At 58.1% G+C, this 15,542-nt stretch overlaps 1 protein-coding gene across 2 annotated transcripts in view; it reads left to right on the top strand.

The window, feature by feature from the left end:
- The window catches only part of SORCS2 (sortilin related VPS10 domain containing receptor 2), a 579,194-nt gene that overhangs the window by 533,367 nt on the left and 30,285 nt on the right, over positions 1 to 15,542 (top strand). For both annotated transcript variants that reach the window (XM_017853405.1, XM_017853404.1), the window contains exons 12-14: positions 1,395 to 1,471; positions 7,370 to 7,461; positions 8,249 to 8,356. In XM_017853405.1, coding sequence (XP_017708894.1) covers positions 1,395 to 1,471; positions 7,370 to 7,461; positions 8,249 to 8,356 — 277 coding nt within the window. The remainder of the gene's footprint in view (positions 1 to 1,394; positions 1,472 to 7,369; positions 7,462 to 8,248; positions 8,357 to 15,542) is intronic.

Genomic DNA, 15,542 nt, shown 5'->3' with positions numbered 1-15,542 from the left:
TGGGTGGATGGATGGATGGATGGATGGATGGGTGGATGGATGGATGCATGGGTGGGTGGATGGATGGATGGATGCATGGGTGAGTGGATGGATGGGTGAGTGGGTGGGTGGATGGATGGATGGATGGATGGGTGGATGGATGGATGGATGGATGAATGGATGGATGGATGGATGGATGAATAGGTGGGTGGATGAGTCGGTAGATGGGTGGATTTACGAGTAGGTAGGTAAATGAACTTCAACAGAGAAGACAGGCACACAGACACCCTGCCACTCTTAGAACTCACTTTTAATTCATCTATTTGAGGACAATCCATCCCCTTTGGAATTTTCCAGTGACTTCTAAACTTGACCCTGGATAAAGTACTTCTGAAAGTGCCACCTAAATAAAGCTTCAAAGGGCAAGTGATATACAAGTCACCCAGCTGTTCTGGGGCCCCAGAACAGCTTCAATGCCATCATCAGGGTCCCCATCATCCTGGAGATTTGGACCCCTCTCTGCCGCAGCCATGGGATGCAGTGAGAGCCCCAAATCTGTCTCATCAGAAATCCGTTTGTTCGAGCCATTTCAGGATGCTGTTTAGGGTGGGCCGGATGCAGCACCAGAGGCTGCTATGATTTTCCTGGTGCTTGTGCTGTTATGCATGGCCATTGTTCTTTCTATAAGAGCCTCATGTGGGTTCACCTTCCTCATCTGTAACATGAGATTGGCTTGGATGCTGGGCATGAGTTCTTCCCATTCTGACACTGCCCACAGCATTAAGTCTGAGCCCCTCTGAGTGGACATCAAGGCTGGAGATGGACCCAATCAGCCCAGTGCTGTGGCTCCAGTAAACCCAAACCACATTCTGTGCCCCCAGTTGGTTTGGTGCCCACTTCACCTTCCTCCCAAATATCCACCCAGCAGCTAGTGAGACCCTGCTGTGTGCCCACCTGCCTTCTCTCCTGCCTCTGGCTCCCCTGCACCCAGTCCCTAGGAGCTGTCTCTAAACACAAACTCGGCCATGTCCTGCCCTGCTTTCAAGCCCCACAGGGGCTGCCCATGAGCCCACATTGGCCCACCCAGCCCACGTCCTCTCCAACCTGTCCCTAACCACACTCCATGCTTCTTATTTGTGGACCACACCAGTGGATTCTCTGAGGTGCCCAAGCTCTGCCTGCCCTGGGCCTCTGCTGGAGTCCCCTCAATGTGGCTGTCTTTGGGCAGGGCTGATCCTTCACTGCGGAGAACCAGACCCAGGGCCCCAGCACAGCAGCCACAGCAGGTCTGTGTGGGAGACGGAGACCCAGGGCACAGGCCACTGTTGCTTGAGGATTTTTCCAGGCTCAGACTTGTTAAAGGGGAAAAGCTGGACGATCCTAAGGGTGGTGCTGCCCCTTTTCTTTTGGACCAGGTAACCTGGGCTCGCAGCTGGTGGAATATAAAGAAGAAATGTACATCACGTCAGACTGTGGTCACACCTGGCGGCAGGTAAGCTGGCCGGGAGGTGCCCGGCACCCCCATCCCGTCCAGCCGGGACACTCCGTAGACACTTCGGTCATTCCATCCATTCCAGAGGCTCCGTGGGAGAAGCTCTGAGCCATGTCTCCCATCTTGCAGCCCAAGTGGCTGGAGCCAGGGCTCACTTTAGCAGATGTGCATCTGCTGCATTTGAAAAGCAAATCCAGGCAGATGGCTCAGACCACCCAGCTGCTCTTCCCATGGTCACTGATGGGGAGTGACAGATGCGAGAAACGTCTCCACACAGTTGGACATGTCTTGCTAACATCTGAGAAATGGGGATAAGTGCCAGGGAACAGAACAGGGAGGAAGTCCCGACCAGGAAGCCACATGGCGCTTCTGAGGCTTGACTTGGGCTCTTTCGGGAGCCCAGAGAGAGGCCAGGAGGGGAGTACAGGGGACTCCAGGTACCTGGCAGGGGCTGTGGACACAGCAGTGGAAGAGAATATGGGGGGAGGAACAGATTGTGGGGGTCATCGTGAGTCTGGCTTGGGGTGTCTGGGGGCTATCCCAGGTCCCGAGAAGAGAAAGGAAGTGAGGAATGGAGAGGAAGTGCACACTTACGTAGGACGCAGCCACTCCCTCCAGCACAGGACAGCCTGGGCAGGGTCCTTCTGTGCTCTGTGCAGCTCTGTGCGGAGCTCAGATTCGCAGACTAGAGGTGATGGTGCTGGTGGCCCTCAGAGTGTAGAGACAGCGAGACTGAGGGAGGGATGTCAGCCGGTGCCACGTGTCCTGTGTGGTCCAGGCAGCTGTAGGATCCAAGCCTGAGCTCCCCACCCCAGGAGGGGCCCCGCCTCATTGTACACTGGTTGTTTCTTTCTGGGAGGTGGAACATGGTCTTTCTGGCTGAAGTTGGCCTGCCAACCTCATGGAGTAGCAGTGTCTGCTTTACATACTGGGGAAATCAATCAAACTTATATATGACTCTCTCCTTCCAGACAAGACATTCTGTTTGAGGTCAATGTCTTACACGCCCGAGTACCCCAGCCACAGCCCCCTCCCACACAGCAGTGCTCTGGGCACGCATGCTAATCCCAAAGTGCAGTCTTCACCTGCAGCCTGGGTTGAAGGCCTTGACGTTTTTTTAAAATATGCAAGAAACATGGAATTTTCAAAAGGGCAAAGGCGATTTATTGTATTTTAATATTTCTATTTCACTAAAACTAGTGAAACATGTCTGAAGCTTCTTAAAGGTCACGTCTGTCTATTTGTTAGAGAAGGTTCCCCTGTATGAGATTCAATAGACAAGGTGAAATAGAAGGTTTTCTAATTTCATAGAAACGGATTGCAAGATAATCATAGCAGTAGCTTTTGCTGAGCAATTTGCTTAGATTTCAAACTTGGGAATATCAGAATTAAATGGGAGAGCATCTAGGAAAGTGCTGAGCTGAGGCCTAGCCAGGTCTGTGCTTGGTGCCTCCCGAAGAATGGCGGGGTGCAGGGAAGGAGAGGGACTCGCCTGGCTGGTGGTGTGGGGACAGGAGCCCAAGGGGGCAGGCCTGTGCATGCACGTGGCAGGGGAGGGAAGGATGCTCCTGTGGGTCCTTTTTTTTTTTTTTTTTTAGTTTATTAGGGTGGGCTGGGGAGGAAGAATACCCAGGCAGGCAGGGGCAGAGTGGGACAGAGGCAGAAAGGGCAGGGTGGTGAGCCCAGGGCAGTCTCCATGGCTTCCTCTCATGCCCAGGTTGTCAGGGATGCAGTGAGATGCATCTGAGAGAGAACTCAGAATACGAATGTGGAATGCCAGAGTGCATCTGGTTTAATCGACATCACCTTTCAAAAACATGAGTTTCCTAGGATGTTTTGTTTAAAGCCAGAAAACGTTACAGAGTCCCTGGCTGAAACCCAGTGTGTGGGGGAGGCAGGGAAAGGGTGAAGTGGAGACAGGGACTCTGCTCTCCCCACCCGGCCCTGCTGCTTGCTCAGGGCGCAGGAAACCACAGCAATGGACGTCTGAAGACCCTGCAGCCTGCTGGTGGAGTTTGGAAAACCCCGGAGCCACCTTTTCCCAGAGCCCCAAGCTAATGAGAGCAGATGTCATTCCCAGGATGGCCAGGAGGCACTCTGTTCGTCTCCCTGTGGGTGGATGCAGCAACACCCTCCTGCCCACGCTTGGAGAGGAGGGTGGCTGGGCAGGCATCCAGGTGTCCCAGTGCAGAGCCCTGGCGCGCACCAGCTCAGGGGGCCAGCTCGCTACCAAAGGGAAATTGCACTCCAGGACTGTCAGGCTCTGGAAAGCCCACTGTCCTCTCACTGCACCACGCCCTGCTGTTCAGCAACCCCATCTCCCTCAGGGGACCCCCAAAGCAGCCGATTAGGCTCCCGGTGGAGCCAGGGAAGGGGGCTGCAGCCACACCTTCGAAGGGTGGGGAATCATGCTTAGGCATGGGGGGTGGGCTTATCCACGAGGCCCCTCTCCTGCAGCCTCACAGGACCCAGCATGGTCTCCGTCACCTGCCTGGCCATGCAAGGGTTCCACTGCTGTCCTGGTGAGGGAGCCTCGCTTCTCCTCGAATTTTCCCTGAGACAGAGAGCTCACTCCTTCCTGGAGGGGAGCCCCTTGCTTGGGAATTCATTTTCCTCCTAAATCATTGTGGGAGCCTCTAACGAGCCCCTGCCCCTCTGTTCCGTCTCCCCCAGCAACCAAGGAATCTTCTGAAAGGGAATGTGCTCTTGTCACCCACCGATCAAGCCTTGGGTGTCACACCGGCCTCCAAGCTGCCCATCTGTCCTGGGGCCTCTCCGTGTGCCCCCAGGGCTCCCGGTCCAGCCACATGCTTCCTGCTCCCTGGACATAGCTGCCCTCCTGACCTCCAGGTCTTTGCCCCTCCGTTTCCTGCCTGTGATGCCCTTGTGCCTCCGAAGGTTTCCCCAAGCTCCACTTGCCCTGTGAACCCCTCCCTGGGCTACCCACTGATTCAAGTCTGGACTGTCCTTAAAACAAGATGTCATTTGTCCACAAAACATTGGCTGAGCCCCTCGTCCTGTGGCAGGGCCTGAAGGGTGAAGATGACAGGGCCCCCTCTCTAGTTGCTGGTACCCCGTGGGCAAGTCACTGTCACTGTGTGGGGACAGTCTGCTTCCTTGAGGGTCTCTCCCTAGGCTATGAATCCCTAGGGGCCAGGCCTGCATCTGTGCTGGCACCCCCAACAGAGAGGACCCAGACCAATGGGTCTGTCGGATGGGTAGATCAATGGGGAGGAGAATTGTGGAAAGGTCTTCTTCCTAGTCCCCTAAAATCTGTGCCTGTGACACCCTAAAGCCTACAGGCTGTCAGCTCTCCCTTGTCCAGGAAACAATTTCTATGAATGTAGCCATAGGCAATGTGCTTCTCCAAGCACTTTCCTGAGCTAGTGTCAGGACAGAGGATCCGGGCATGGCAACTCCCCTGCCCCCGCTCCGCCCTCGGGCAGACGGGGCTGTGAACCCCAGAGGGAGCACAGAGTGTTGGGGGACATTTGGGGAGCCCTCAGGTTAACTCTGAGTCCCCACTCCAGCCTGCGACCCCACCACCCACGAGAGTGTGTACCCACCTGTGTGGAAGCAAGATGCCCACAGAGGGAGTCCCCATGGAAGGGGCAGGGGTTGGTGTCTGGCAGTCACCAGCTGTGTGGCCTCAGGCAAGTCACTGTGTTTCTGAAACTCAGTGTCTCTGGAAAGTGGAGAAATAACCTGTGAGCCTGGCCGCTCTTCAGTGAGATCCTGTGTGCAGGACGCCTCACGGGCACAAGGTGGCTGCCTGGATCCTGCAAGTCCCTGACGGGCAGCGGCACCCCCACCAGGGAGGTCCTGGAGGCTCCACCCTTCTGTGTCATTTGGCCTCACCTGACAGACCCCCACTCTAAACAGGAAGGAGAAAGGAGGAAGAGAGGTAGAGGAGAAGAGGAAGAGAAGGGGGAAGGGAGAGAGAGAAAAAAAGAGAGAGGAGGGAGGGAGGAAGGGAGACATGAAGAGGGAGGGCAGGTTTTGGGACACAGCTGCTCACCCTCCATCATTTTTCAGAAGGAGCCTCTCTTCTTTATCCAAGGCAAAAGTGCTTCCTGGAGAATTCCTAGGAGTGGTGGGAAATGCCAGCAGATTGTGATAACCAGGAGGAAACGCCTGGGGAAGGGCTTTGCAGGGAGGGTAACAGCATGTGCCGAGGGCCTGGGTGTGTTCAGGGAAAGGAAGTAATGTGGGCAGGGGCCCCTCCTTTGGTGCCCTGAGGCCATGGTAGGATTTGGGCTTGACTCTAAGGGTCACGGAAGCATTGGAAAGTTCTGGTGGGATTGAGGAGCATGGGGGTCAGGAGACCTGCTGGACACCAGGGCCAAGGGTGTGGTCTGCCGGCCCCCACCCAGGTCTGCTGGGGTTCATGTTCCTGTGATGTGGGGCCTCAGTCCATGTCCTCCCCAGGGCCTTCTGCTGGCTCCTGGAAAACCCAGCGTTCAAACGCCAAGGGAGACTCCACATGGAGGGGCAGAGCAAAGATGGAGGCCGATGCTTCTCTTTCCAGCGTCCCCGTGATTGTTCCCCAGCTGCCCTTGAATGTCCCCCTGGAGCCTGGGGTGTCCCCAGCTCAGCCCCCCTAGGGACAGTGCACATGCGGCCCTGTTGGGCTCCGCACCTACTAGGAAGGGGTCAGTCAAGCCTCCTTACTTATCCCGCCCCACATGGCACGAAGTTGCTGCATGCGTGTCCCTGGAAGCTCTGCACAGCTGCACCTTCCTGGGGGGCCCAGAAGCCTGGCTCAGGTGGACATGTTCATAGTCCCCAAGGGCTCGCCGAGACTCTGAGCACACTGACACGGATGAGCGTGCTGGGATCCTGGGCTTCCCTGTGTCCTGCTGTGGGCCACAGGCCTGGGAGACAGATGAGTGAGGGTGGGAGGGCGAAGGGGGCCTCCTTCAAGGAGGGGCGGTATGGGGCCAGAGCAATGTGGCGGAGATGGCAGTGCCCTTGCTGGGCATGTTGAGACATGTGCTGGCCGCCCACACATGCATGTTGACTGGAGATTCAGGGCAGGCCCCATGTGTCCTGGTGTGACTTTGGAGCCATCCCCCACTCTGCCACCTTCCAGCTTTGAGGACTTGGCGTACCCTCCACCCCTCAGAGCCTCAGCGTCCTCATGTATACAATGGGACCCCACCCTGAGGCTGTCTGCCAACAAGCAAGGCCACCTCCGGTATCCCCTCCCGGGTGAGCCCTGTCCAGGCCACTCAGCCTTTTGTCCCCTGGGGATCTGGTGGTCAGTCATTCATTCACTTGTTCACTCATTCATTCCACACACACTCCCTGGCCACCAAGGTCTGAGCTGAGCTCTGTGGGGTGCAGAAGGCTCACAGCAGCCCTGTCTTTGAGGAGCTTTGGCTGGAAGAGACAATGACAGATTAGCGTAGTAAGTGTTAGGTCAGGGGTTTGGAGCCCAGAGGCCACTCCTCACTCAGCCTGGCATCAGGGAGGGCTTCCTGGAGGAAATGGCACGTGAGCTGAGTCTTCATATCAAATTGGGGTTTGCCTTGACTGAGGCTGTGTATCGTAAATGTTTTTCCGTTTCTTTCTCATCTTCATGTTGCTTGCACTCTTTGCGCCTGGGTTTTCACACAGAGAGGGCTGCATGCCGTGCTCATTTGCAGTTTCCTTGTACAGGTCGATAGGGTAGAAGTTGCTGTCCGCCATTCAATCATCCAGCGTGCGCTGGGTCCGCGTGGGCTGAGAAAGCCTGGGGATGGCCCGGGACATGCAGGGAACCCTCAGACCGGCCCTGGCCTCTGCCAGGGTCCCCCAGCTGCACATTCATGACCCGCCTCCCAGGAGACACTCAGCCTGGAACGACCTCCAGCCTTCTCAGGGCCCTGCCCTCAGCCACACCACTCTCCCCTGCAGGTGTTTGAGGAAGAGCATCACATCCTGTACCTGGACCACGGCGGCGTGATCGTGGCCATCAAAGACACCTCCATCCCCTTGAAGATCCTCAAGTAATGGCATCTGCTAGCCCCGGGGCTGGGCAGGCAGGCTGTGGGGCAGGGCTGGGGCTCTTTCTTTCCACCTGGGAACCCTCTCAGACTCTTTCCCAGAATGTCCTCCCCTCGGGGACACAAGATCACAGGGCAACGGCACTAAATCCTAAAGACCAGGGCTGGGGCACACCTCAAAACCCTTCCGGAACAGTCATCGAGATGGACTTTGTCCTGCCCTCGGGAGACAGGCACAGAGGGAGGCCCCATCCCAGCCTGGGGAGCATGGAGGGTCTTCCCCGAGGAGGTGAGGAATTAGTAAAGTGCAGGGATTGGCACCAGGTAACCCAGACAAGGAAGCCAACATGTGCCCAGGTGAGAGGGTTGGCAGCTGAAGGCCCTCATGGGGAAGGGAGGGCAGGCATGAACTCGGGACCCAGAAGGCACAGCCAGAGCAGCTGCCAGGAAGCCAGTATCACTGTAGTCTGAAAAAGAGCTTACTCAACTGCCAGATGGTGGCACTACAATACCGGCCCTGCCACGGGCCTGGCAACCCCTAGGCCAGGCTCAGGCCATGGGCGGGGCCATTCAGGGGATGCAAAGTGTCTGTGTGGTCCCCAGAAAACACCCCCAGGACTTGCAGCATGATGTGGATAAGCAGATGTGACATAAGCAGATGTGATACCACCTGTGCTGGCAAGGCGGCTGGTGTAGCACCCACCCCTCCAGCAGGACCCGCAGGGCAGAGTCCCAGACACAGGCAGCTTTCCAGCCCACCCTGGAGACGCTGATGATCTTCTCCCGGCAGGTTCAGTGTGGACGAGGGCCTCACCTGGAGCACGCACAACTTCACCAGCACCTCGGTGTTTGTGGACGGACTGCTAAGCGAGCCGGGGGACGAGACGCTGGTCATGACGTGAGTGCCGGGACTGGGGAGCAGTCGCTGGGCGGCGGGGCAGAGCCCTCCCCGAGGCAGGCCATGCTGGGCCCCCCTGGGCCTGCTGTGTCCTTCACCCTCCAGCCACCTGGGAATCAGGGACATCTGCCACCTGCCCCGGGTCCCCTGGCTGGTGAGGGCAGGACTGAGGCTCCAGGCTGGCTCCACCACGGCCACGGCACCTCTCGAGCCGGTGATGATATCATGAGTATTACATCTACCGGCACCTTTCTCAGCCATGTGGCATGAAGGTCATAGGGCTTAGGGCCTGACACCCAGACAGGTCATCATAGGGCAGAGCTGGCTGTGACCCGCTTGTCACCCATCCCGGGGGCTGAGGCTGCAGCACTGGCCCTGCCCGGCTTCCTTCTGCTCAGCCCCAGCTTGGGCCAAATAAGGCACCATGAGGGGCAAAGGAGTCTCAGGAGCGTCTGGTGTTCAGAGTCTCCCTGGCCCAGGAGCAGAGATGCAGAGGAGAGCGGAGACAGCGGGGACATGCAGGGTTTGACTGCACCGCTGCAGCCACAGTGGGGGAGAAGGCCATCCCCAGAAACCAGTGAAGTGAAGACCCCTCTGGGCGCCTTCGAACATGGGCCCCTGTGACAGCCCAGCTGATTCACAGGATGGGCGAGGCCTGCGTTACAGCTCCTGCGACCCTGCGCCGCACACGGTGAGGCCCCCGCGCCCTCTTCCCGCCTCTCATGGCGATGCCTGAGATATCTGGATAGTGTGTCCCAAATTCACATTTCCCCGGAACCATGGATGGGACCTTATTTGGAAATAGGGTCATTGTCAATGTAATCAAGCCAAGATGAGGCCATGGAGTAGGGCAGACCCTGATCCAATGACTGTCCTTGTAAGAGGACACAGAGACACAGGCCCGGGGGAGGAGGCCGGGGAGGGAGGAGGCCTAGGGGGGGAGGAGGCCTGTGGGGAGGAGGCTGGGGAGGGAGGAGGCCTGGAGTAGAGCCGTGCAGCTGCAAGCCCAGGAACACCCGGGGCCCCCAGGAGCTGGAAGGGGCAGGAAGCCGCCTCCTCTAGAGCCTCTGGAGGGAGCTCAGCCCTGCCAACCCCTGGATTTCAGTCTTCTGGCCTCCAGCGCGCTAAGAGAGCACACGCACAATGCTTCAGCGTGGCAGAGCATGTGAGTGATGACTGAAGCCAGCAGAGTTCATGGTAATTTGCCACAGTAGCCCCACGAAGCTGCTGCGACAGGCCACAGCTCTTCCACCTCGAGGCCCAGGCACAGGGAGATTGGATACCTGGACTTTGTACACCTTGTCCTCTGCTCTGTCCCTTCTAGAGCCGGCAGGCCCTGCCCTACCCATTTCCCACGGAAGAGCCGGGCACTGTGCCCCTCACCCTTGCCCACTTGGCTGGAGTAGGCATGTGCTCTGTGGCAGGTGTGGATCTATGGTCTGGGACTAACTCTGGCTGGCTTCAGCAGAAGTGCTGGCCTGGCTCATTCACCAGTTCACACCCTGAGTTTTCCCTTCCAGCTGGCAATGGCCCTTCACGCCCTCGACCCTGACTGGCTCTTCCACTGGCCCCTGAATGCCCCAGAGGGGCCCACACGGATAAGCCCCCAAGAGTGCCTGACCCCAGCGTCTATCTCCTTCCATATGCCCCACCCTCCCTGGCAGGCACACAGCTCCCTGGAGGCCACGGGAGGACAGCTCCAGGCTATGGGGAGCAGCCTGGTTTTGGGAAGAATCTGCCCAGCTGGGACAGTGCTGCCCACCCCGCCCAGGCTGGCCTCAGCCCGGGCAGGGATGAGACTGGACTCCGCCCGGGCAGGGATGAGGCTGTGTTCTGCCCGGACAGGGATGAGACTGGACTCCGCCCGGACAGGGATGAGGCTGGGCTCCGCCTGGACAGGGATGAGGCTGTGTTCTGGGATGAGACTGGACTCCGCCCGGACAGGGATGAGGCTGGGCTCCGCCCGGACAGGGATGAGGCTGTGTTCTCCCCGGACAGGGATGAGACTGGACTCCGCCCGGACAGGGATGAGGCTGGGCTCCACACGGACAGGGATGAGGCTGGGCTCCACCCGGGCAGGGATGAGGCTGGGCTCCGCCCGGGCAGGGATGAGGCTGGGCTCCGCCCGGACAGGGATGAGGCTGGGCTCCGCCCGGACAGGGATGAGGCTGGGCTCTGCCCGGGCAGGGATGAGGCTGGGCTCCGCCCGGACAGGGATGAGGCTGTGTTCTGCCTGGACAGGGATGAGACTGGACTCCGCCCGGACAGGGATGAGGCTGGGCTCTGCCCGGACACGGATGAGGCTGGGCTCCTCCTGGACAAGGATGAGGCTGGGCTCTGCCCGGGCAGGGATGAGGCTGGGCTCTGCAGGGCCATCATGTCCCCTCGTTTGTCAGGGAGTTTGGGCAGACGCCGCCCCTGAGCTCCCCTGGCTGCTGTGGCTGGGACTGGGAGCACAGCCTTGGAAGACACCACCACTGACCCCTGCTGCTTTCTTCATGCCCACTACCCATCACACCCACCCACCCTCAACCAACTCTGCTGCTTAACAATTAAAGAAACTAAGGCTCGGAGAGGAGAGGTACCTTGGCCCTTGCTGCAGGAGGAAACAACTGTGGCCTAGTCCAGCTCAGACAGGCTCTCCTGGGCAGCTCTATGGGCAGCAGCCTGTCCTCTCCGGGCAGAGCAGAGATGGGACCCCCTTCGAGGATGCTCCTCTGCTCTGCCTTCATCCAACATGCATTTATTGAGCACCTACTATGTGCCAAATCAGGATGCTTCTCTCCAGGCCAGTGTCCCTGGACAATAAACCGCACATGCTGCACCTCGGTTTCCACAGCCCTGAAATAGGGAAATGAGTCGGCTTGAGGAGCTGTCAGGAGGATTCAGGGAAGCAGAACGTCTGTGCCCGGGAAATGATATTTCCCTTCCAGAGGCCTTGGCTTCCTTGTCTGTAACGTGGCGACTTAAACCCCACAAGGTCGCGGCAAATGAGCCCTCAACTGATGCTCACCTGTGATGCTTGGGGCCTTCTCACTTCCTGGGTGATGAGCAAGAAATCGCCTGCTTAGACTCTGATTCTAGTATAGAGGCCCGGCTTCCACCCGCTCCCCAGCAGACAGAGATCCCGGCTGGCCTTCCCAGGCCTTGCATTGTGGTGGGATTGAGGGGATGCTTGGACAGCTCTGCGTCCCACCTGGGGTCCTGGGCGAGGGGGAGCGTTATTTCCAAGAAGACGAGGGTCCCCTTCATGGGTCTCCCTGAATATCCAGTACCCGCCGCAGGTGGGTCCCGCCGGCCGGCCGACCTTTGATCGTGCATCCGTGTGTTTTCAATGGCATGCGATGGCGCTCCTGGGTGGTCTTGTCCTTCAGCACCCCGGGAGAACAGTGAGCGCCTTCCCCTCCCACAGTCTAGGGGGCGTTCTCCCCTTCCTGGACCCTCTGCCCCAAGTCCTCCCTCCGTCTTTACCAATATGGCCTCCTGCGACAGGGGCTGCAATGCAACTTTAGCGAGCGCCCCACTGCATGCTACGGCTGTTTTCATACATGACCTCAGGCCATTCTCGTAAGAAATCTAGACAGATTGATTTATTCCCCCATTTTTGAAAGTGCCAACATGTCTCAAAGAACTCATCCCTGAGGGAGTGTTGGGAGGCTGGGGACCCTGGGAGCCTGTCCTGTAAAAATTGGGTGGGGATAATCGCCCTTCCTATTCTCTCAGGGTCCTGATGTTTGCAGCTTTCCCTGCACAGTTCATTCCTGCTCCGGCTGCCCTGGGCGCATAAAATCCTTCATGACTTTTGCCCACTTTCGTGCCCCCGGAGGCCGTGGTCTGGGACAGAACAGGATGGTCCTGCCTTTTCCTACAGCGGCAGGACCTCCTGTGGCCTTTACGGGGAGGAGGAGCGAGGGAGGAAGGGAGTCCGGCCACTATGCATGCTGCCCGCACTCTGTTTGTGGTATGGACCCTTTGTGTGCATGTGGCCAGAACCCACAGAGCAGCGGGGGGCCAGCAGTGCAGGGGTGAGGGCGGCCCTTACTCCTTACACAGAGGTTAAGCGCCTTCTCCAGGCCTCAGCTTGCCCGGCCGAGAGATAGGAGTGCTGTCCATCTGGAAGCCTTGAACGAGCCTATCTCTGCAGGGTGCCAAGCCCTTCACCCCGGCTGTCATGAGCATTGGTTAGGCCCCAGAGATGACCCAGCCTTCATCCCCCACCCACAGGTGGGGCATTTTATCCCAGAAGGATAATGGCAGAATTCACAACCAGGTGCTATAACCTTTTAAGTTATTTTTAAAGCATCAGAACAGTTCCTCCAGACCCCCTGGTTCACAGTGCTGCATCTTCAGACAGCTTCCCAATCCCAGTGGCATACAAATAATTCAAACTGCAGGAGCGGGAACACGCCAGCAGGTCAGAATGAGAGTCCCTCTGCGAGGGTGTGTGCGGGAGCTGCCCTGCGCCAGTGTCCCACAGCCACAGGCTCAGCTTTTGGCCACCCTGTCCTTCCTGGATAACTGTTTTGTCCGAATCTGCCCAAAGGACACCTCTAACCTAGCCAGAGGCACCTTTTGGGACACTTTCCTGGCACCAGTCACTTTCACTTGCCTCCCTTTCCCCAAGTGCAGCCCAGGTCCTGGGCTTGGGCGAGAGGTGGAATGGGGGCTCCCAGAGCCTTCCCTGGCTGCAGGGTTCCACCCTCACAGCGTGGCCCACTTTTTCCTCATTACCTGCAAAGTAGTATCTAGGCCCCATCGGCATCTCTTTCCTAAGACCCAGAATTAACTAGATGGCAGCTATTTCCCGTAGTATCAGCTGAGGGTTTAGGTTTCATAAAAGGCAGGGCTTCAGGGACATGGAGGGGGTTAATTCATCAACCAAACCAGGCTCTCTGCTCTGCCCCAGCTCAGAACAGCGGGGAGACTGAGGCCTCCCGGGGGTCTCTGTGGCCAGTGGAGCCCCAGTGTCATGTTTCTGCGCCCGCCATGTTTCTGCGCAGAGCCTCACAGCTCCGGAGCCGCCAGCCCGGGTTCCAACGCCGGCCCCTCCAGGAGGTGGCCTGAAGCTGTGCTGCCCTAGGCGGGCCCCTTGCCTCAGCCTCAGTTTCCTTGTCTGTGAAAGGGGGCTTTGGCGAGGAGGAAATGGGGGAATACAAGGTCGCATCTGGGCCTGGCCTGCAGTGGGCGCTCCGTATACACCAGTGGCTGCTGCTGCCGTGCCTTTCATGATGCCACAGGTCACAGGAGAGAGTGAGGATGCTCTCAGGGATCCAGAAGTTTCCCCTAAAAAGGCATTTCTTAAGTGAGAGAAGACCCTCAGACGCTGTTGAAGAGAACAATGCACCAGGCACAGTCTGGACAGCGATGTTGAAGGAAGATCCCAGTGTGTTGAGTTGGAGCTCTCCAGTGTTGAGGCCGTCCAAGTGGCATCCATCAGGAGACAGACGGCAAGTGAGACCCTCATCCCAATCACAGGTGCCCTGGAGTCAAGACCTCTCACAGCCGGGGCCACCATGCAGGTCCACAGGATTCCTCTGTTGGAAACAGCGCCTGCAGAAGCGGGCAGACGCGGCAGAGTCACAGCCGTACCCGGGGACCTTCCCCTGTCCTTGGTGGGTGTTGCCACTAGCAGCTAGGAGGTGTCTCAGGCCGAGAGCTCAAGCCCCATTTCCCCACTCCTCTGAGAAAGAACGGCCTGGGGCTTCTGACCCCCATGCGCAGAGAAGAAAGCAGATGGGATTGTGAGCCCAGAGCCAGGGGCCCGGCTGGAATGAAGGCCTGGCAGTGACGTGGCAGGAATGCAGGATGGAACCAGCCTGGCTGCTTCCTCAACGAGCGGGCCTTATGGGAGCACAGGGAGGCAGGGTCCCTGGGGGAAGGTCCAGGCAAAGACAGAGGGAGGCCCCATGCTCAGCATGCAGAGGCTTAGGGTTTCATCAAACAAAGACAATAGTGTCTGCCTCTTGGGACTGTTCCGGAGAGTGGAGGCAAATGCGAGGTCACAGATGTAATTCAAGCATGGACCGCCGCAGGCTCGCCTGGCTCAGAGGTGCCCCGTGGAGCCGAATCTTCAAATATCAGCCTCAGACACTCAGACCCAGCTGTCATGTCCTCAGAAATACCCTACAAAACCTTTCTCAACACCACCCTAGAATGGGGTTGTCTTTTCAGCTCATGATGGGCCACCCCCAAGTATCCAGTCCCAGTTGGGGGTGCTCAGACGGGGACCAGACTGGAGCAGCGTGCATCACCTCCGCCACCCAGATGCTTGGCCTCTGGTAACATGGCCAGAGCACCACAAGCTGGACTGGAGAAGGCCCAGGGAAGAGCAGGCTGGGCCTACCTTCTGGGTGGTCTTTGGAGCCTAAGTGTGTGGTACTGAGGGATGGAGTGGAAGGCACTCAGGCAGCAGCCCTCCCAGAGAGGGAGAAAGCGGGGCACCTGAGTGCCATTCTGAGTGATGGGCACACAGCAGTGACTGCTGACTACAAGGAGGGAGAACGAACAGCACAAACAAGCTGTGTGACCTTGGGCAAGTTACTCAACCTCCCTGTGCCTCGGCTTTCTATTCTGTAAAACAGGGTGGACCTGGCCTACCAGGCTGTGCATGCATAGCTTCCAGCACACATGGGTGCGCCCTAAGTGGCCAGCCTCCCTATTCTCTCTTCCGCCACTTCCCCCACCCACCTAGGCTGTGATGGGCCAACCTTGCTCATCCCGTGGGCTCTGAGCTGGGCCTGCTGACTCGTTATTTCTCTGAGTCGTCACCTGTACTAGGGAGCAAACGCCCTGTGGCCCAGCGATGGAAAGTTGGGTTTCTGCAGCGCAGAACTCTCACACGGTCAGGCTGGGAGAAAACCAGGGAGAAGACAGACAGCCGCAGATGCAGCCACCTGACCACAGATCATTCCACAAAACATAATGCAAGGACCAGTGTGGGGCCGTGGAAGGGCTCCCAACCCTGCTGTGGACCTGGGCCTCCTTCCCTGTCCGTCAACATGGGCCATGGTGGGTCAACTGCAGTGACTCAGGCAGTGCAGCTGACAAGTCATAGATCATGTGTGGTAGTTGTGGGAATATTCGCACCAAAGCCCACAGAGTACCTGTGCAGGGCCAGGCTCGGTGCCCGGGGCAGCCTCACTCTGATCCCCAGCAAGGGCAGGAGAGGGGTCTCTGTGCCCATGGT

Source organism: Rhinopithecus bieti, unplaced genomic scaffold, assembly GCF_001698545.2.
Source record: "Rhinopithecus bieti isolate Rb0 unplaced genomic scaffold, ASM169854v2 scaffold_35903, whole genome shotgun sequence".
Taxonomy (NCBI): domain Eukaryota; kingdom Metazoa; phylum Chordata; class Mammalia; order Primates; family Cercopithecidae; genus Rhinopithecus; species Rhinopithecus bieti.
The sequence above is the reverse complement of the archived record's forward strand: the minus strand, read 5'-3'. Positions and strand labels throughout refer to the sequence as shown.